Source organism: Phaethon aethereus (assembly GCF_964289735.1).
Source record: "Phaethon aethereus genome assembly, chromosome: 6".
Taxonomy (NCBI): Eukaryota; Metazoa; Chordata; class Aves; order Phaethontiformes; family Phaethontidae; genus Phaethon; species Phaethon aethereus.
In genome coordinates, this window is record NC_138580.1 from 17846938 (window position 1) to 17867495 (window position 20558).

The 20558-nt window shown below is 57.9% G+C and overlaps 1 protein-coding gene across 3 annotated transcripts in view; it reads right to left on the reverse strand.

Annotated features, from left to right (window-relative positions):
- Positions 1 to 8074: 8074 nt before the first annotated feature.
- TNS1 (tensin 1) overlaps positions 8075 to 20558 on the reverse strand; it is a gene marked incomplete at both ends in the record, with an annotated part of 62063 nt that continues 49579 nt past the window's right edge. For 2 of the 3 annotated variants that reach the window (XM_082001704.1, XM_082001703.1), the window contains 12 exons: positions 8075 to 8219; positions 9251 to 9283; positions 9640 to 9708; positions 9957 to 10125; positions 10205 to 10276; positions 10379 to 10456; positions 10986 to 11078; positions 11505 to 11636; positions 12334 to 12420; positions 13753 to 14621; positions 15265 to 15439; positions 19623 to 19715. In XM_082001704.1, the coding sequence (XP_081857830.1) occupies positions 8075 to 8219; positions 9251 to 9283; positions 9640 to 9708; positions 9957 to 10125; positions 10205 to 10276; positions 10379 to 10456; positions 10986 to 11078; positions 11505 to 11636; positions 12334 to 12420; positions 13753 to 14621; positions 15265 to 15439; positions 19623 to 19715 (2015 nt within the window). Of the gene's footprint in view, positions 8220 to 9250; positions 9284 to 9639; positions 9709 to 9956; positions 10126 to 10204; positions 10277 to 10378; positions 10457 to 10985; positions 11079 to 11504; positions 11637 to 12333; positions 12421 to 13752; positions 14622 to 15264; positions 15440 to 18665; positions 18702 to 19622; positions 19716 to 20558 lie in introns of all 3 variants that reach the window. The other variant, XM_082001702.1, reaches the window with a different exon arrangement.

Consider the following 20558-nt stretch of genomic DNA (forward strand, 5'->3'; position numbering starts at 1 on the left):
GGCTCCCAGCAACATACAAACCCATCTGCATCTGAGCTCGTCCGTCCGTCACAGAGCAGCGGGAGCACAACTCGGAGGTGCACTGCGGGAGAGGAGCCAAAGGCTGCAGGCAAGGAGACATCACCTCCTGCCCAGCCTGCTTTGGGCTTGCGTCAGTCCAAGGCCTCCATCACTTGGAGGCACATCCCTGTAGATGGAGCCAGAACCTCACGAGGCAGAAGGACAGCTCAGTCCTACCCATCGCCCTTCTCCGAGGGACAGACCAGACCTCCTACAGGGTGCTCTGCTCTGAAGAGGGACTAGCCCAGGCCCTCTCCTCACTGCCCTCAAACACCTCCAGGGTTTTGACTCCATTCCCTCTCCAGGTAAACCATTCCAGACTGTCACATTGTCCCTCTTTATTCAATATTTAACCCAAATCCCCTTCTGTTGCCTTTCCTGGCCATGGAGACTGGGTAACTCCTACACCACAGACTGTGTGTTGATACCCCTCTCCAACCCCCCTGGGATGATAATGAAGCCCCTAGAGCCGATTCTGCGATGGCTTTTCTCACCACCAGCCCTGTGATGGACTTCCCCAGGCCCTCTTGGGTTGGATGGTGGCACTCACACATTGTGTCCCCTACAGCTGCCTTGGTCCCCTCCCAGGGAAAGGCTGAGGGTCTGGCCCAGGGAATAGAGGGGCTGCTGGGGCAAGGGAAGCCGGTTGACCCCTCTCCTTTACCTCTAAAGCTCCTGGTTTGGTGCTGCTCGCCCCCGGTCTGTGTGTTGATGGGAGCCGCAGGCACTTGGGCAAGGGGCCCTTGCCCCTCCGCTAATGGGTCAGAACGTCACCATCGCACGCAGCGGCCGAGCAGCTCAGGGGTGCCACAACTCAGCAGCGGCATCCCAGACCCCCCGGCGGGGTTTGCAGCCTGCGGGGAGGCACTGCCGCTCCCACGTCTGCAGCCCCTGAGCGAGCTCCTGCGCACCAGCCTCCCCAGAGAGGAGCATCCATCAAACCTTCTAGCACGCTGGGGTGACTTCAACACCCAGAGGCTGTTTTTGAGGTTCCGGTCCATCCTGCCCACAGCGCTGCAGAGCCTGAGCTGCTCTGGGAGCTGGGACGCGGGTGCTCGGCAGGCAGCGATGCGGCAGCGATCAGGCCCAGCTCCACGTGGACGAGTCCCTCCCTTGTGTGGCGAGGGGATGAGGACAGGTCTGTACCAGCATGGAGGACATGGCCGGGGTGGTTTGACATCGGTAGTTGCAGCAGGACATGGGACAGGGACACTGTTTGCCAAATAGGGTGCAGACGTGAGCACAGCTCACCCCAGCCCCAGGGTGGCTTTTTCCCGCATCAGGTCTGCTCCACCCTGGGGAAGCCGGCTGGCTCCTGCCCATACACGAAGCTCGGAAAAGCCAGGCTGTGTCACACTTTCTGTCCCTTGGGGACACTTCTGAGGGGGCCCCAGCACCACTGAGAAGCCTGGGAAAGAGTGAAAGTGAAAGAAGAGGAAACTGCTCCATCCCCACCACCACCACGACCCCAGTCTTGCTCCAGATCTGATCATTGTTTCTAGCTTAGTCAACAGAAAATGGTGTTGGTGGGGGGACAGACCCACCTCCAGGGTTTCTCCGCAGGAGCACCCCTCCTCGCTGGGGATCCCCCCGGACTTTGAGGCATGGCTTTCCATCTAGCTTTTATCTGCCAACAGCACCCCATAACCCAATAACCCCATGGGTCCAGGGGCCTGAGCTTTAAAATCTTTTTAAATAATTAATCCTTTTAAATAAAGGTTTCTGGGAGTCTCACATTTGCAGGTGGGTCAGCTAGGAATACTTGCCCTCAGTGAAGGCTTGGTGCCCCAACCCCAGCCCAGGGTCTCCTGACTGCTCTTCTGCCTGGCAGCGTGCCCACCCCTTCCTCCCAGAGCCGGAGGCAGAGAGGAGCGAGAAACTTCACCGCCTTCCACAGCCCTGCGAGAAACACTCCTTGTGTGGCCCAGAGCTCCCAGAGCAGGAGCTGGAATCAGAAAAAAATGGCTGATTTGGGAACCTGAAGGCAAGGGACGCAATAGGCACAGGGAGATGCGATGGGGGCAAGGTTTCCTGGCATGGAGCTGGTGGGACCTGCCTTTCCCACCCGCATGGAGCCGGTGGGACCAGCCTGGCCTGGAGACAGCAGCAAGCTGCAAAGAGGGAGACCTTGGAAAGCCTGCACTGTGAGAGCCAGCAAGGGGAAGCGGGTAGCAGATAAGAACATGTCGAGGAAAAACACAAACCAGAAGCTCCTGAGGAATTTTGGAAAGGAAATGGGGAATTAACTGCAGAAAAGGGGCAGTGGGGGGGAAATGCATGGTGGTTTATGGCTGACAAGGAGTAGTCTGTCCATGCCACCTCACCAGACACTCGCTGCCTCTCCTTTCTGCCCAGGGGACACCAAGCAGCAGCTGTCCTGGCCTGGCAGGAGCACCAGGAATGGGCAAGTGGCTGGTGCTGGCTCCTGGGGGGGGACGATTCCAGCAGGAACCGGAGAAGAAACAAAACAAAGAGCAGCTGGCAAGAAAATACTGTCCCCACGGTGTCAGATTGGGAGGTCCCACCTTGCCGGTGGGTACACAGAGGACAGCCAAGGCCAAGGCTGGCAGACGCCAGGTACCTCCCGAGGTCCTGTGGTGCAGCCTGGCTCAGAGGGCATGTTGCTTGGGTGCCCGCCCACAGCCCCACAGCTATTTCTGGGGGGCCAGAAACCATTCCATCTTCTCCCCTTTCTTTTTTTACCCCTCTCACCTTCATCTCCCAGCACCAAGCCCCACAGCGCAGGGTCCCCGTGCAAGCAGCCCCCTCAATCCGCCCCTCGCCCTGCAGCTATTTTAGAGAAAGGCAGGAGGTATTTTTAGTGCTGCCGGCTCCCGGGAGAAGCTCTGAGTCTCTGAGCCGCAGCAGCGCTGGCGCCAGAGAAACTGCCGCTGCTCTGGCTGATATTTCTTGTATAATTAAACTCAATCCATCCCGGGGGCCGGGTCTTGGCCACCAACTCGGCAAGGAGGAGAAGGAGCAGAGCCAGAGAGCCGGGGGCTGAGGGCTCTGACGGATGCTGGGAATTGCTCCGTGAATGCTGGAAAAGCCAGGCCTGAGACTTTGTGGAGAGTTTTTGCCAGGCACGGGGGAGCAGGATGGCTCCGAATGGGGCAGGGAGTGGGATTTAATGGGAGCAGACCTTAGCAAAGGCGAAAGACCCCAGACCAGCATCATCCCACCCTGCTCCCCTGGGGGAGATGGACTTCAAGGGGGTGTCCAGGGCTGGGCAGACCTGTCCTAAAGGCAACCTGGGAGAAAGCAGCGGGATTTGAAGAGCACCCAGTGCCTGCAGGGCAAGCCGGAGGGATCCCTCCTGGTAAACAAAAGCCCAAGCGGGAGCTGGAGCCGTGTAGGAAGTTTGGGGGCTGTCTGGTTAGCGAGCATCTGGTGAACACAAGCTGCGGCTGGAGGCAGACAAGCAGCAGCACAACCCCTCCTTCTTCCCACGCCCACCGCCCGGCGTCTGTCCGGGGGCCCCCGTCTGCCATCGAGGAACGGGGGGAACGACAGCCCGGAGAAAACACAGCACCCGCCGGGTTTTAGGTTTGGTTGGTTTTTTTTCCCCTGTGCAAAAAGAACAGAGCATTTATTCCTGCACTCCCTTAAATTTCAAGATACATTTCCAGCAATCCAGACACCAAGCTGGCATTCCAAGCAACAGTATATTTTATATAACTGATTTTTTTAGTTTTTACCACTTTATAAAGCCATACAATGAACTGCAAAGAATCCGACATCTGTACAATGGGAAGACAACAGCGGAGTCACATTCACACACGGACATGGTGCGACCGAAGTCATCCTTACACGCGCAACAACATTATGGGCACAAAGATACAAAATATAACGTTTGGGTTTTTTCCATCTATATAAATACACAGAAATGGGCGAGTCTAAAAGTTTGAAACTGTTCATTAACACTGATTAGCAAATAAATCTGTAACGTTCCCAAAGTAACAAAGACAACAACAGCAACAACAACAAAACAAAAAACCGACACATAACACAGCAGCACAGGATCCGCCAACAGAAACATCGGGTTGCTTCCTTTTTTCCTTCCCCCCCCCCCCCCTTTAAGGAAAAAAGAAAGAAAAAAAAAGAGTAACCCCAAACCAACCTCGCAATTTGCAAAACAAACGAACGAAATGAAACAAGCCCCTGCGGGCTCCTTTGCTGTCTGATCCTCCTGCCTGCTCCAACGGGAAGGGTTGCCTTTTGTTGATGCTGCTGTCTGGGGTTTTTGGGGCAACTGGTTTCTTTACCCGCCCGACCTGCTGGGTGGGGATTTACTTTGCGCTTCGGTTCAGGCGGTTGAACTCGCTGGAAAATCGATGCCCGGAGGCTGGGTTGGGTTTTTCTCCCTACCTGGTTTGTTTTCCATGTGTGGTTTGACCAGGGGCAGCCAGCGAATGTTGCATCCAGAGCAACCCCAAACTGTGCTCAATTCATCTGCTTAAACCCACGAGCCCCCCCATCTCCACTGCCGATGGGGGGCTGGCAAAGACCGTCAGATGGGCGCAATCCCATCAGCAGATGATGACAGGGATCATCTCCCAAAACACCTCCCGGGGGGCAGAGCCGGAGGCAGCCCCATTGAATGGGAACCCCACGTTTTGCAGGTTGCAGGTGCTACCACTCGGGACAGGCAGCAAATGACGCCCCACCCAGGAGCTTTTCCCACCAGACAGCAACATCGACAGCAAAGGGAGGACGGGGGGAAGGGACTTCTCTGAAGAACAAACTGACACAAAAAGGGCACGTACAATAAATTTACACACACACAAAAAAATATATATATGGGGAAAAGTGCGTTTTTAAGGCTATCTTTGGCAAGAATATATGCAGTTCTTTGTGCAGGAAGGAGGGATGTGTTTGTGTGTGTGTGTGTGTGTGTGTGTGAGAGAGAGAGAGAGAGAGATACCATCCAGCTGCTGACAATGGCAGTGTGATTACAACGAAACATATGCTGGGCTCAACTTGCGCAAGCTCGAATCTCAAATACCATGACTGCATTTAAAAACCAAAGAAAAGAAAACAGAGAGTCTTTTCCGTCCCTTTCGTAAGGAAAAAAGTATCAAAAGTATCAGTCCCCGCCAGCCCTAGGACCTGGGCGATCCTCAACGCCGGCTGACGGTCTCTCCCGGGGACAGAAAGGGCAGTTACACCGAAAAATGCAACTTTAAAAAGGAGATAAAAGGAAAAAAAAAAAAAAGTGCCTTTAAAGGGAACTGACAAACAGCCGGCTACATCATTGGAAGGTGATTAGCTCTGTGTTAAAAAAATAATATAACCATCAGTTGATTTTGTTAGTGTTCGAGACTTGGATACGGACTAAATCTCCAGCTAGTGTGTTAGTGGGGAAGCCGTGAGCGGCTCGGGGCCCGAAGCAGGCGTGATGCTATCGGCAGGTATCTGCTGGGGTCGGCTGCTGCGCGACATCTCTGGGGTGCTTAGATCGGCTTCGTTTGTACAGGGAGAAAAAGAGGAACGGGAGTTTCAAGCACCGGTTTCCAAGGCAGCAGATTAAAATAAAATTACATTATTATCATCTCTTTTCATAGCAGTGAGAAAACCAAGTCTGAAAAATAGAGGCTTTCAAAAATATATCTTTATATATCTATAAACACAGTGTTTTCTCTAATCGGTGAACGGCAGGGTGAGGAGATTAGGGTGAGATCGTCTCTCATCTCGCTTGAATTTCGCAGAAGGAGGGAATCGCTTTTTGGAAACATCAAAAACGAAAAGGTCTCCACATCCCTGCGGCCAGGGAGCCGGGGAGGGGGAAAGCCCCCTGGGAGCCCCTCGTCCCGCCGTCGTCTCGCAACCAACTCCTCGCTACGCGTCCTTTCACGCTCGCTCAGTACATCGGTACGGCCTCCGGCCGCGCCAGCCCCCTCCAGGCGCCCACGCCGCTCGCTCCCCCACGCACACACACACACACGCACACACACATGCACACCGGTCACACGCACGCCGCCCCGACACGGGGGACCCCCGTGCCTCTTCCCCCATCCGTATTTTTCCTTGCTCTGGATTTTCTTTTAACGTGCAGGTGTTTCCCCGGGGCAGGGGAAGTGGGGGGGGGATATAATGGGGGAGATATGATGCACGGAAAGCAGTATGGCAAAAATAAATATTTTTGGAGTGTAAATTTAACCTTTTTTTCCTCCTTAAAATTTCGTTAGCTTACAGTATTTCATCAGTATAGCTCGTATATATATTATAGCTATCAAGGCAAAGGCGGTCCAAGGGAGGCGAGCTTTCCAGGGCGTCTGCAGTGCTATGTTTCTAATTTTTGCCCCCAATAAACTTTCTGGGCCACTTCACACTGAAAACTTCTCCCAAAAGGCTCTCAGGGGGATATTTGCAGCAGAGGGCTCAGCGATGACCACTCCTCCCACCTAAAACCTGCACGTGTGACCGAAGCATCCTCTGCCCCCATCACGGCACCGTGGGGCTGGGACCTCCACCTGCTGCCCCCCAACCAGGGTCCCCGCCCCACCACAGCGGCACGGGGGCCCTTCGCCCCTCTCACCTCCCGGCTGGCGCGTCTCGCCTCCTGAAGTGAAGAGAAAAGCCAAAGGCACCAAAGCCACTGCAAAACTACGGTGCATTCGGGGGGGCACGAGCCTCCAGCCAGCCGGTTTTGGGGGTACGTGCATGCCGAGCAGGGTGGCTCTCGGAGGACCTGTTACCTCCCCACCAAGCCACAGTTGCCCAGCAACTGCAGGTCCTTTCCTTTTTTTTTTTCTTTTTTTTTTTCTTTTTTAATTTTCTTCCCTCTTTTTCATTTTTTTAACGTGGCCTCCAAAATAAAAGGAGAAAAAAGCGCCTGAGTTACTTGTAGTCATTCGCCTTTTGTGCAACTTGAACGTCCATGCAATTTAAAAACCGCTTGCGCGTCTCCAAAGAGCGAGATAGGGGTAGCCACGGGTCCGCTGCTTCGCACAGGGAACCCACCTGTGCCAGCATCCGCTATTATTATAATTATTATTATTATTACATTGTTTTTCTTTCCTTTCTGTTTGGTTGTTTTGTGTTAAGAGAACGTGTGACAGGCCGCAGGAGAAAATTGCCAAAGAGGAGTAGTAATGGGAGGGAAAAGGGGAAGACGGGAGAGGATGGGACTTTCTGCATCCTCCTGGGACGTTCCTGGGGAGCGTCTGCCTTCCCAAGGCGCGGGCTGGCAGGAACCTCCCACACCTCCCCACGGGCTGGGGGGCACAAGCACCCCCGGGGAGGTGGGGAAATACCGTGACCCCCCTCTCCAGGTGGACTCACGGCAGCTCACCTGCAACGGGCGCTGGGCTCTGGGTCCGCAACGGAGGTCAGCCCACGGCCGAGCTCCCCCAGGACGGGAGGGCTCGGGACCAAGCTCCCCTGCACCCCCAGCAAGTCGCCAGGAGGCCGGCAAGTTTTGGGAGAAGCATGGGAGCCGGCAAGGACCCTCCGCTGCAGCTGGGCAAGGGAAGGTTTCCGAGGGAATCTCCTCCGGTGTCCCGCAGACCCAGGCCACGTTATCTCCTATGGGTTGCTTCAAACATGCAGCAGATGTTCACCAATGGAGCTGCTGGGATGGAGCTTCTTCCATGGGTTTTGCCAGTTGTCTCTTTTTTTTTCCAGATGGAAAACACCAGTCATGGTCCCACGTTCAGTCCCGAGTGGATGTCACCGCTTGGGACCGTGATGCCAAAAGCTGGGAACACGCCTCTTACTGCCGCCTTTGCTTTGGTCACCTTCCCTGCGGTGGGACATGCATCCTGTCTGGCGTGACTTTGTGGCTTTCTTATGTAGGTGCGTGGTTTTGGTTCCTCTATGCGTGTGTTTGGCTTGTGTTGAGTTTTTAGGGGTTTCGTTGGGGTTTTTTTTGTTGTTTGCTGTTTTCCTCCAAAATTCCAATCCTTTTCCCCCCCGATTCACTTCCCTCTCCCACAATGCACTTTCTCACACTCCTTCTCGGATCAGCTCCAAGTCCTTCTCCAAAATTCAAGAATCACCCGCAAGCGCCGGCTCATCTTTTCTGGCCAGAGCCGAGCATGACCCTGGAGACAAAGTTGACGATGGCTGCAGCCGGCTGGTCCGGGTCCAGCTCGGCAAAGAGGTGGCAGATGTTGTCTGTGGTGCTCCCTTGCTTCCTGGCCACGAAGCCGAAGAGCCTAGGTGGGGAGAAGGTGAGAGGCTCAGCAAGGTTTGCCAGCTGGTTTGCTCACCCGAGGAACACCACCAGCATGGTCTTGTCCACCTTCCCCTCTTTAACACCCACCTCGCACAACACAGAGGGAGACATCCCAAACCAGCCTGCATGAAGACCCATCCACTCTTCCCTTTGCTGCAGTTTCTTTGAAAGCCAGCACTAAGTTTCCACCATCTATTGGCCAAACCCCCCTTGCTCTGATCATCCCTGCCACCCTTCCCTAGACCGTCCCCAAGAAGGGACCTTCCAGATGATCACAGCATTGCCTTTGTTTGGGTGATGACTCTGGAAACCACAGAGGTGTGATGGGCTGGCCATTGGGGTAGACCCTGTATGAGAGGAAGGCCTTGCGGGGACATGAGGAGCTGAGTGAGACCATGCAGTTATTTTTGTCTGTCCCCTGATGAATAAAATGTCCTTTTTTTTTTTTTTTTTAATTAGAACGTGCAAACTCAAGTTATAAATACAGGGGAACAGAATGTGAGACAGGCCCAGGCCATGGCATTTCTAATTGGAGAGGGGAAATATCCCAGCAGCTGGACATCCTAATAAAAACCCCTTTGCTAACACAATGGCTAAAATTAGTGGTAATTGGCCCCTGGAAATGGGCTCATCTGGCAGCTCTGCACTCCTGTGTGTCAGGACAGGAGGAAAGGGAAGAGCCAGCCGGTGGCTCACACTCCATCAGCATAACCCCCAGCTCTGCTCCATGAGCTGGCTCCTGCTGACTGCACTGGGAGAGTTTCCAGTAAGGCCAGTTCAGCAAGGGCCATGCCTACTCTGACCAGGAATTCAGGGCCGAAAGATGCTTCCTGAGTCCCCAGGACCATGGTCTCATGCTTGGGTGAAATGTTCCTGCAGTGAGGAGCTGAGCCCATCTCATGCTGCCCTGCATGGGGTATCTCCCAGCCAATGCTCAAACACAAGCAGCAGAACGCAAGCAGCAGCCAGCCCAACAGCGGCTGGGAGGCATCAGGCACAGAAAGCACTTACTTGGCTGGGCCACTGCCATCACTTTTAGTCCACCTGCAAGGAGAAGAGGAGGTGTGAGGGATGGTGCCTCCTGCACCCCACAGAGAGACAGGGCCATGATGGGGGCCACCACACCAATACTGGAGGGCCAGCCTGGCTTTGCACAGGCTTGGCTCTATGGAAAAAAAAACGGATGTGCCTCTCCTCCAGCATGAAGACGCTTGGAGGCACCAGGAAGTCACCAGAAGAAGCTGGTGTTGCTCCATGGTATTCAAGGGGACCCTCCACCCCTGCCCTCTGCAAGTAGCAAAGGGATGAAGCAAGCAAAGACCCTGCTCCAAGCAGCCCAGGAGCCTGGGGGGAGGGAAAGGGGCAGGGGACATGTGCTCCCCCCAGGTTAGGGCACTCACTTTCGTTCCTGGGGGTCCAGGTCGCAGAAGGTGACGGTGTTGAGGGGGTAATGTCGTCGGAAGAACAATCTGAAACACAAGGCAGGGAGCGTCAGGGCGAGGGAGCCCCCACCTCTGCCCCATCACAGCCCAGCCTCACCAGCATGGAGGACACTCCCATAGGTCTCCCCTAGGATGTTCCAGGAGTCAAGGACAAAGCCCAGCCCTGCCCATGACCAGGCTCATGCCAGCCCAGGGATGTCCTTCACCAACATGCTCCCTGGATCACAGCCCCATTGGCTTTGGGGACCTGGGGACATGGCGATGGGGGCTCTTACTTCCTCTGGTTGTCGGTTAAGGTGATGCCTTGTGCAGAGACTTTGAAGTGGACAATGGTAGCAGTGGGCGCAGGGTCAGTCACCAGCGTCTCGGCAACAGCCTTCGCAATGGCCTGGGGGCCCGTCAGCGACTCCATCTCCACTGAATTGATGAAGAGGACGTTGCAGGCTGGAAAGGAAGACAGCAGGCATGGGGTCAGCCACTGCTCCCGGCATCATTCACCCCGCAGAAGCCCCTCTCTACTCACCCGCACCCTGTTTGAGGAGGTCCGTGGCAGAGTTGGTGGCTGACACGGTGTCTTTCTTTTCCTCCATGGGATCTAGAAGAGACGGAGTGTTATCGCTGCTCCCTGCTTGGAAACCTACCCTGTCCCGGGCGGGCTGTGGCGGCAGATGCACTCCCTTCTGGCCCCGGCTCTTACCTCGGTCAGGAATGACCAGCTTGCAGGGCAGGGCCAAGGGCATGATGGAGTGCTGGTACACCAGTGCCGAGAGGCAGCCTGGGGAGAGAGGGGAGATGGTCAGCGCAGGGACACGGGCCTCCCTGGTGTTAGGTCACTGTCGCTCCACGTGGATGGGAACAAGCTTTTTGGTGGGTTTCTTCACTGTGGCCCTAATACCACCGGTGCCAGGCACTTCCTGCTGCTGAAACCACCGTGCCCGCGGAAGGCTCAGGGAGGGGGCAGAGATGCCAGGGACAGCTCAGGGACAAGGAATGGGGCAGAGGTCCTCGTGCAGCGCCCCGGAGAACACTAGCCATGGGATAACTGGAACAAGGGGAACCCCTGCCCTCCACCCTGCCCAGCAGCATCATTTGTCCTACAAAGCAAAGTGCAAAGGAAGGTGCGTATATGCACATTTGTGTGCACGGCCCCAGAGGCTCCAAATGCCCACAGGACTTGGTTAAGTAGGTACAAGAGGCAGTAACAGAGGTGGGGGCTCTCACAGATAGTCTGCTTTGGTAGTCCAGCAAAGGCAAGGCTCTCCCAAGCCAACACCGCATGTGGGAAGCACGCTGGGGGCACTTACCAAAATTGGGCTCGTTGGGGCATCCTTTTAGTTTCACACCCCGCGGGCTGGTTTCGATGAGGAAGTGCCTCACCAGCTCGTTGGTGATGTCTCCTGAGAAGAGACAGGATGTTCTCACATCAGAGCCACCCCACTCCTCCTCCTACTCTGCAGTCCCACATGGAAAGCAGTGCCCCAGCTCAAGGGAGCAGTCCCTGCCACTCCGCACACCCTCCTTGAATCCCTTTGCACAGAGTCGGCCCCAAGCCAGGCTCTCCCATGGTGTTGGCGGCCCAGGGAGGCTGTGCCCATTTTGCCATGCCAAAGCCCAAGATGCAGATACCCTGAGCCCTCCACAGCTCAGGGCAAAGAGTGTCTGGTGCTTCCCTGCGCCCTGGGAGAGGAGAGCTGGGAGGGAGGGATCCTGCCACATCAGCACATACCCAGGAGCATGACTGGCTCAGCAGACCCAGCTGCCTGCTCACCCCAGCCAAACGATGGAAAGCATCTCCGTGTGGGATGGAGAAGGGCACACAATACCTTTCTTGTTCTGCTGCATAACCGTGGGAGGTGGAGAAGCTACTTTCATGGCGAGGCCGTAGGCTCCCCGGAAGGAGTGGCTGTCTCGGATGATGAAAGCCCCTGGCTCCCTGTCCTTCAGCAGTGCGATGGCTGCAGGAGAGAACAGCAGACCTCAGAGCTGGCCCAGTGAGAGCCAGCAAGCCCTCCAAAGCCAGAAAGTGTGCGTTGGGATGGGGCACCATGGCTCTGCGGCACCCCGGCTCTGCGGCCTCACAGCCAGGCACCACAACGTTACCATCCCCGCTGGCATGTCTGGATGGGGATCTCGAGTGGGTCTGCAGCCAGGCAGGGGCTCATCTCCCCCCGCACCTCCACTGCCTTTGCATGGGCATTCCAGAGCATCCATTCCCACCCAGCCCAGCTCTGAGCAACCAAGCACTGGAGAGCAGGCAGGGACCAGCGGCCAAATGCTGGGTCCTTGGCCCTGAAGGCACCTTGCCCCCTCCTTGTTCTCCCCTCTCAATTTAGCCATGTCTCCAAGAGCCCTCTGAGCTCTCTCAACTCAAGATCTGGGTGCTTTGCACCCCAAACTGCATAGATCCACTGCACACTGTGGGGACCAGTGTTCCTCAACTAAGGGGAAGGTCTGGGGAGCCCACATCATGCAAGCCTGCAGCTGAGCTGGGCTTCAACCCCGCTCTGCCATGGTCTGAGCATCCGCAATCCACCTTCACTCCTAATCAAGCCCCTAAGGGAAACCCTCACTAATCCTTGTGATCCCAGATACACCCCAACTCCTGACAGTGGCTCACTTGACTGTATCCTTCGCCTTGTGCCATCTACTCACCCTGCTCCCTGGAGATCTCCGGTTTGTACCAGTACTTGGAAGTGTCCTGCACAAACTTGACGTTAGCACGAGTCTCAGGGCTGATGTCTGCAAGGAAGAAAAGAGGAAAAGACAAGGAAAAAAGTTAAAAGATGCTGTATCTAAAACTCCACATAAGTTTTTTGGAAATCCAGCTAAAACATTAACACCTCCAACTCTTCTCAGCCCCATCCTCCACACCCAGGCAGGCTGGTCATCACCTGGAGTTTATGGGTCTGCTGGGCATCTAAAGCTAAACTCTCACAAGGGCCCTCGAAGGGTTGTGCGTGGGATGAGCCGCCTTGCCACACAGGCAGAGACAAAACGGGAATTCATCATTTAAAAGGGAGGAGACCACGTGAAATGAAAGCTGTCTGAGGAAAGAGATATGTCTAGGAGGTGGTGGGGAGATCCCCTGACTTCAGAGGACCTTCACTGCTCTCTGATGTTCAAGATTTGGCTCAACCATCATAAAAATAAATTACTTCCCTTATTTTTGCTCTGTGCAGAGGAACTGGGCAGGTCGACCTACCCTTGGAAACAGAGCCCCAACCCTGCCTTGCTCAGTGCCCATCAGTGGTACGGCCCCAACGGGAGCCAGTCCTCCAGCCGTGAAGCCACCGTTTTTCTTGGGCAATGTTTCCAACCACCCGCTTTCCAAAAACAACCAAGCAAACAACCCGGGGGGGCTGAACAGCATCTCTGCTGGAGACGTGTTATCAGCCCTCTGCAATCTGGTCGCCTCCAGAGAGGCAGGGGGCTCGCTCCCCTCCCCAGCCCGCTTGCTAATTGTTACGGTTTTTTATCGCTTGCGCTTCCCGGCTGGGAAAGGTCCCCAGCCTCGGCGAGTCACGGGGCCGGGGCGGGCACCAGCGTGCCCACAAAGGGCTGCCCGCTCGGCAGAGAAACCTGCCCGGCAGCCAGGGCCACCACTGCCCCACGGCTTTATTCCCCTCGTCCTATCGGCCCGATCTTGGCGTCACCGAGGTGTCCCATAACAGCGTTCCAGGCGCGGCGGCACCCAGGGCACGGCACGCCATTTGAAACGAGGAGGCAGCACCGCAGCGGGGTCTCGGCCGGGTGAAGCCTGCTGGGAACGGGGCCAGGAGGTCAGTGCATCCCCACGGCAGAGAAAAGCTGCCTCCAGCCGCTTTGATCTCCCCGTACACAACTCTGGGCGCTGCTTACGCCAGCGATGCCGGGTCGGTGCCTTTCCTGTTTGGATTTGTCAGAAAGCGCAGGAAATGGCCCGAGCCTCGGCGGTGCCGCTGCTTTGCGGATGGACAGGAGGGGTAAATGAGGACATGGCTGCAACCCCTTCCCCACTGGCCAGCGAGGCGGAGGAGGGAAGAGCCCTGGGCAGGGCAGGGGGACATGGGGACCTCCGACAGCATCCCATACCTGGCATGGAGAACTTTGAGAAGTCCGGCAGGGTGTGGGAGAAGGCGACGGCACTCCCACCGCTGGGGCTGGACATGCCACTGGAGAGGGGCGAGGATGCCTTGCCGTTGATGGTGGCATAGTTGGGCAGGCTGTTGGACCGGTCGCCGGCCGACATCCGCCGTTTCTCGGGCAGCGCGGGCTGCGGCGTGGGGCTGCCCTGGTGGTAGGCAGCCGAGTCCGGGGAGGAGGAGTGCGGCGTGCTCGTGCCGGGGTAGTACGCCGGTGAGACAGGGAAGGACGGCGTGGAGGGAGGCTGGTAGCCGGAGGAGCTGCTCTGCCGAGACAGCGTCGGGCGCCTCTCCTCCGGGCTGGGGTAACCGTACAGGGGGCTGCCGGGGGGGACGGCCGCTGCGGCTTGATGCCTGGCCAGGCTGGGGCTCCCCGGCGGGGCCACCAGGTTGCTGTGAGCGGCCGTGGCATGCCTGCCCAGCCCGGGGCTGCCAGGAGCGCCGCTCACGCCAGGGTTGACGGCTCTTCGCCCAAAGCTGGGGCTGGGCGGCGTGTTGGTAGCCACTGTCCGGTGCAGGGTGCGGGGGCTCCCCGGCAGGACGTGGACCCCCACCACACTGACCTGAGGCTGCGGCCGAGCTTGGGGGTCCAGCTGGAGGCCAGCTCGGCCATCGGGGTAGTCAGGGCTGGCGTATGCTGAGCCCGGGACCCCGCCTTGGACCATTGCAAAGGAAGATGGAGACGAGTTTTGGTAGCTGCTGTGAGCAGAGGGCATCTGCGAGCCAACAGGCGACCGGTAAACAGGCTCAGCCGAGGTGTGTGGAGGTGTAAGTGTGCCATGGGGGCTACCCTCCGACGGGTAGCTGCGGAGGGAGGCCCTGAGGAGAGACGAGAAGAAGGAGGATTCAGCTCCACCCCTCGTTCCTGCTGCTGGCTGGCACAGGGAAACTGAGGCATGGTGCCAGCGAGCTGCTTGGTCGCTCACAGGCAATGGTGGGATGGGTCCTGCCAGCTGCATGAAAGCAGCTGGAGGCAGCTTTAGCTCCCCCATGCATCCCAATTCCCTCGCAAAATATGACTTCCTGGGAGAGAGAGCCTTTCTCCAGCTCCTGTCCAGCAAAACACCCGCTTCGTTCCTCCCTGCCAGCCTCACCAGCTGAGCTGGTGCAGGACACCCCATGGGCAGCCTGGAGACGGGACAGGAACGATGGCTCCATCCATCACACCACAGGGCACTGATGCTCAGCCCAGCCCAGGGCTAGGAGTTTGCACAGACCCCATCCCTCCTCCTGCCCCAAGAGCCAGGTTCCCAGCAAGATGCTGCCGAGCACCAGTGACCCCCAGTGACCCAGCTTTGTGTCCTCAGGGCAGCGAGCAGCATGGTTTGCCAGGACCACTACACACTGCGTGGGGAGACGGGGGTCCCTGAAAAGGCAATTTCGAAGTGGGAGCAAGCCTGTGCCCCAGGCAGGGTTTGGCCCTGGCCCCACCATCCCCCGGGACCTGTGCCCACTGCCTTACCCGTCCACGCTGTGAATGGGGCTGCTGGTGGAGACGGGGCTGGGGGCAGTGAAGGAGTTGGCGAAGGCACCGTTCCTGGTGGGCGCCTCGAGGCCCCCGGGCTGGGCGGCGGGCAGGCTCCCTCCCCTGCCCATCGTGGCCGTGCGGGCCACTGACTCGACGTAGCTCCTGGGCTCTGCAGCAAAAGAGAAGGGGAAAGGGATGAGCCCACAACTGCCGTGGGAAGGGGGCCATGCCCTTCACGGCATCCCCGTTTCAGCCAGCGAAGGTGCTTGAGCTGAGCTCCTCCAGCTGCGCATTTCCCCCATCCCTCTGCCCCCAGGCGTTCTGCAAAAACAAATCTGGCTCATCTAGGCCTTTAGGTTGCTCCAACGGGTGCTGAAGACCCCAGCCAGCGCACAGGGAGGGGGGTTGTGCTCACCCCTTTCCCCGAGGGGACCAGAGCACATGGGACCACAGTCCCCTCCCACGCCACAGCCCCTCCGTCCGGCTCTGAGTCAGTGTCCCTCCCCGCCCGGGATGCCACACAGCACGCGTCGTGCTCCCTGCTCATCCTCAGCCCCTAAAAATAGAGCCGGTGACTCTTCCCAGCCCGCGCTGACTCACGCGGGAGTGACGACGATGCCCGGCGGTCCCTGCCCCACGCGGCCCACCTCTGCCAGCCACCTCCAGCAGCAGACCAGCGAGCAGCTCCAGCTATTTCCACTGCAGTATCCAACACTCTCAATCCCAGCCCAGCTTGAAACCGGACCCCACGAGCACGACCAAGAAAAGCAATTTTCCTTTGGAGCCGCCGAGCTGTCCCGTGCCAGGAGCAGCGGGCTGGGCTGGCCGTCACCAGCCAAGGCAGCTGCCAGATCCAGCATCCCCTCCTCCCTTTCCCCCTGCCTCCTGCTCCAGAGAAGCCGGTCCCCATCCCTGTGATAGCCCACAAAGTCTCCTGCAAAAGCCGCGCTGGACGAAGGGGCTGCAGCTTCAGCCCCGTCCCCCCGTGCCCCCGCAGCCGTGTCACACCTCGGCTGGCACGTGCCACCGCCTGTCTCCGTGCTGGGGCACAACACCCCAAGCGAGACCCACTGGCGTCAAACGCTGTGGGCTGGGCATCCTTGCAGGTCCCTGGCTCCAGGCTGGCCGTGCCCGAGGCGGCTCCGCAGTAGTAATTAACATGACAAACATTATTATTATTATTATTAGTCATAACAGCCAGGCTCCGGCTAAGCCTGCCGGCAAGCAACGCCAATGCGCAGCTCCGCGTTCGGTGCCGCGCCAGGGAGTTGCAAGGAAAAAGACTGTCACGGGTCCCCCTCCTTCCCCCCACGGCGTCTCCGCGCCCCGTCCGCCCGCAGATGTCACCCATCCCTGGGGCTGACCTCCCTGCCCAGCCCTGCTCAACCACCCCAGGAAAGATCTGAGCCAAAACCAGACCGAGAACCTCATCACGGGCTGGGTACCAGCATCCGAGGCAGGACACGCGGCTCCAAGTGACAGGGAGGAGCCACTGCCCGGCGGGACACCCAGGGCAGCTGCAAGAAACTCATCGCCGCTTAGGTAATTAAATTAATTTCACAGCTACTCACTTTTCTCCCCCGGCTCCCCACCCTAGACTAAAATTAGCCAGACAGTACATATGAGTCAGCCTGCAAGAGGTTAAGACCAAACGGCTGCGAAAATGCCAGCCCCTCCTGCCAAGGGGGGGGGGGCTGAAGCATGGCAGGAGCAGGGGGCTTGGGGAGGGGGCACAGCCCACGGGGGAACACGCGCTGTGCCACAGCGAGGTGTGCGACCGCGGGCACGTCTTTGAGTCGTTTGGTTCAATATGGGTCAAAAAAAGAAAAAAAAAAAAAAAAAAAAGGGAAGATTCAGGCAGTGGTTTTTTTAGGTTGAAAAAAATCAGATCTTGCCTCCTAGTGTTTTCTTGGAAGAGTCTCCGGAGACGGAAAGACGGTGGAAGAATAGAGAGGCCTTGAGTCACCGGGGGGTGGGCAGTCATTCGGGAGCAGGGCTGCACAAACCCGCGCAGGGCTGCGCTCCGGCCAGAAAGCCCCAGCACTGCGACTGCGCCGGGCTGTGTCAAAGCCTCCCCAGAGGTGGCAGCCGGGCCCCGAGCTCCCACGCTGCCAGAGCATCCCCCGGCCCGGGAGCGGCTGAACAGACCCCGCGGGGCAGGGATCCCCGTGGAGCGTGTGGCTCGGTGCAGAGGGTGTTAAGCCAAAGGTTTATTACGTAAGTCAAAGCACCCGTCCCTTTTCAGGACTGCAGATTCAACCCCCCAAAAAAACATCGTGTTATCCAAGAGGAAGAAGAACAGAAACGGGACAAGAGGCTGGTGGTGGCCACTCAGCCTGGCCAGCGCGAGTCACCAGGCATCCTATAATGCACCCGAGAAGCCATTGCTGAAAAATCAGCTCTGGAAACAGAACGTTTTCTTCAAGCAAACACTTTCTCTAATATTACACAACGTTCAGGTTTGGATTACGGGCATTTTGAGGAACTCCGAGGGACAAATGCCGATGGCTCCCGGGGCTGCGGGAAGTGTCGCAAACTCACGGAGTAGAAACATCCTCTCCCCAAAACCCATCTTGAACACATAGTTCCCCATCCCGGCCCCGAGGGCCCAAGGTCTCATTAAAGAAGAGAGCAAAACCACCCAATAACCGTTAGATAGCAGGCGGCACTCTGGGGAATCGCAGCCGCTCCCAAAGCCTCCACCCTCCCGGACACGTGCCACCCAGAGCCCGCGGTGCCCCCACCACCAGCAGAGCCACCCCCCAGCTGCCGTCCCGGCTCAGCCCAGTCCTCAGCATCCCAGGAGAGGAACAGCCCGGCGATGGGAGAGGTGGGGAGCGTCTGGGCAGCCTCCCGGCTGGTGGCGGACACACACCGGCTGCCGGCGCTGTGCCGCTGCCCGGCCGGCTGAGCCGGCAGCACGCCGGTGGCCTCTGCGCCTGGTGACCTTTTGTGCTGCACTTTGGTTTATTTTCACTCCGAATAGCAGCAGCAAAGCCAGAAGGGGAGGGCAGGAGCCCAAAACCGGGGCTGCTGCTCCCAGCCCCCCGCCAGGCTCATCCGAAGGCTGGCTGCAGCGTGCCAGCACACCCGGCGTGCCGCCAGTGAGGATGCCACGCACAGACAAAGGGCGCTCAGCCACCACAGACGATCGCCACCAAACTTGACAGACCTCCAGCTACAATTTGGACATGGGGGAATCCAATCACGATATAAGGCATGATGCTCCCCTCCTCGAAAGGGAGCGGGACAAGCAAGACTCAGGCTCCTACATCCCTGGAGGCCAGTGCAAGGGAAGGATGCTGGCACAGACAGCTGGAGCCTGCTCCGAGCGACGATCCAACAGTGGGGATGAGTGGGGAAGAGAGACACACAGAAAGAAAAGGCTGTCTTACCTTCTTCGGGGTCACCACCCACCTCCCCTTCTCCCTCTGAGAGACGGAGGGGCAGGGGAGCGATAGGATCGGGGAGAGGATGAAGAGGAGAGTTGCAAGACAGAAAGAAAGAGAAATCTGAGTTAAGCAGCTTTGCCTTGCTTAGGCAGCGGCACACAGAGAGCAAAAGAGAGCCCCACACCTCCCTGACACTGCACCCCAAACCATGCCCCCGGCCTCGGACACCCCCAGGGTCCACCTGGGCATCCCAGAAATTATGTCCAAACCCCAGGAGGCTGGTTTTGGGTGGGAAGAGGGAACAGTGGAGAGCTGCCATGAAGGGCTGCTCCAGGGAGCCCCGCAAGCCCCAAAAAAGCATCAGCTCACCCTTGGGGGCAGAATGAGGAGGGTCTCACTGGGTGGGCTCAGCGAAACCGTGCCCCCAGGCTCAGCTGGGTTTTGGGGAGATTACACTCAGCCCTGTGAGGGCCCAGGAAGGGGCCCCAGCTGCTGGGGAGCAGCAAGGTCTGGCTTGGAAGGCTGCTCTAGGACATATCCCCAGGACTGCGGGCGCTTTACACCCAGGGTCCACTCTCCAGGATGGAGAGGGTTCTGGATACAGTTCCGGCTGACAGGCTCAGCTCCCGGAGAGCAAACCCTCTCTGGCTGTGCTGGGGAGGAGAAGCAATGGAGGGGTGAGGGAGGGAGGAGTAAGGGCCTGGGGAGGAGGCAGGACCCCGGGGTTTTCCAGCCTCTACCACCAAAGACCCTGCTGGGCTGAACCCCCCAGGGCAGTACCAACATCCCACACCCTCACCCAGTCCCAGAGTCCCCACAGGAGGTGACAAGGACCCCAGGGCCACCTGGCCCCAAAAGAGAGGCAGAAGTACCTTCTTCACCCAGGGGACCCTTCCAGGGGTATCCTCACAGATGCCCTCCCTGCAAAAAAAAACCTGCAGACCCCATCCCCACACTCACCTCCCACTGGATGCAGCAGGATCTCGGCTGGGTTGTGGGGTTTCAGCCCCAGTGCTGAGAGCGGGGTCTTGGCCAGGCCGGGGGGAGAACGTACTGTCGGCACTGAGGACACAAGAGTGTTAGTGGAGGGATGGGAGGTGAAGCTTCGGAAAGGCTGGAGCTGTCGCATCCCAGGGGCTCAGAGCCCCCGTGACCCATCCCAGCCACCAGCTGCAATCGGGGGCTGCCAGGAAGAGCCTTTGTGTGAAGCAGCACCCCAGGAAAGGGCACCGACCCCCCTCTCCCTTTGGGGATGTACACAGGACACGAGGTGCCTGGGAACAAGCAGTCTGCCCAAGTGTGGGGCGGCAGAACAGAACAAGGGGGCAATTCCCACCAGGGCAGGCCCGTATCCCATTTCCCAGCAGCATCCCCACGAGGGAATGGTCCCACTATAGGCATGAAGCCTCTTTCAATGCCCCTGTGTGAGCAGCTGCCCGCCAACCCAGCTCTCCCAAACCTTAACCCCCCTTTGCCAATCCCCACACCTGGCTGAGCTGGGACCGAGCCGTCCTGGAGCAGCTCATCTGCCCAACGAAAGGGGCAGTGGGACTGCCAAAACCCCCTGCCCTCCAGACCAGCTCAACAGGCAGGTGAAGATGTTCACACAGAGCGTGTTCCCCGAGGGGTGGCAATGCAGACATGAGGTCTGTATCCCTGTGCCCATACGTACATACCAGGAAGACCTGCGTATGTATGTATGGCTATGGTATGGATGCACCGGTGGTGCGGGGCGGCAGGGTTTCGTGGGGCAGGGAGGACCTCCTCAGGCCAACTGCATCTTCTCTCCTCTCCTGCCCCCCAGGTTTGACCCATCTCCCTGATGCTGCATCTCCCCAGGGGAGATGCAGCTCATCTCCAGCAAGAGGGACCAGAGGGCACGTCCCTCCATCAGTG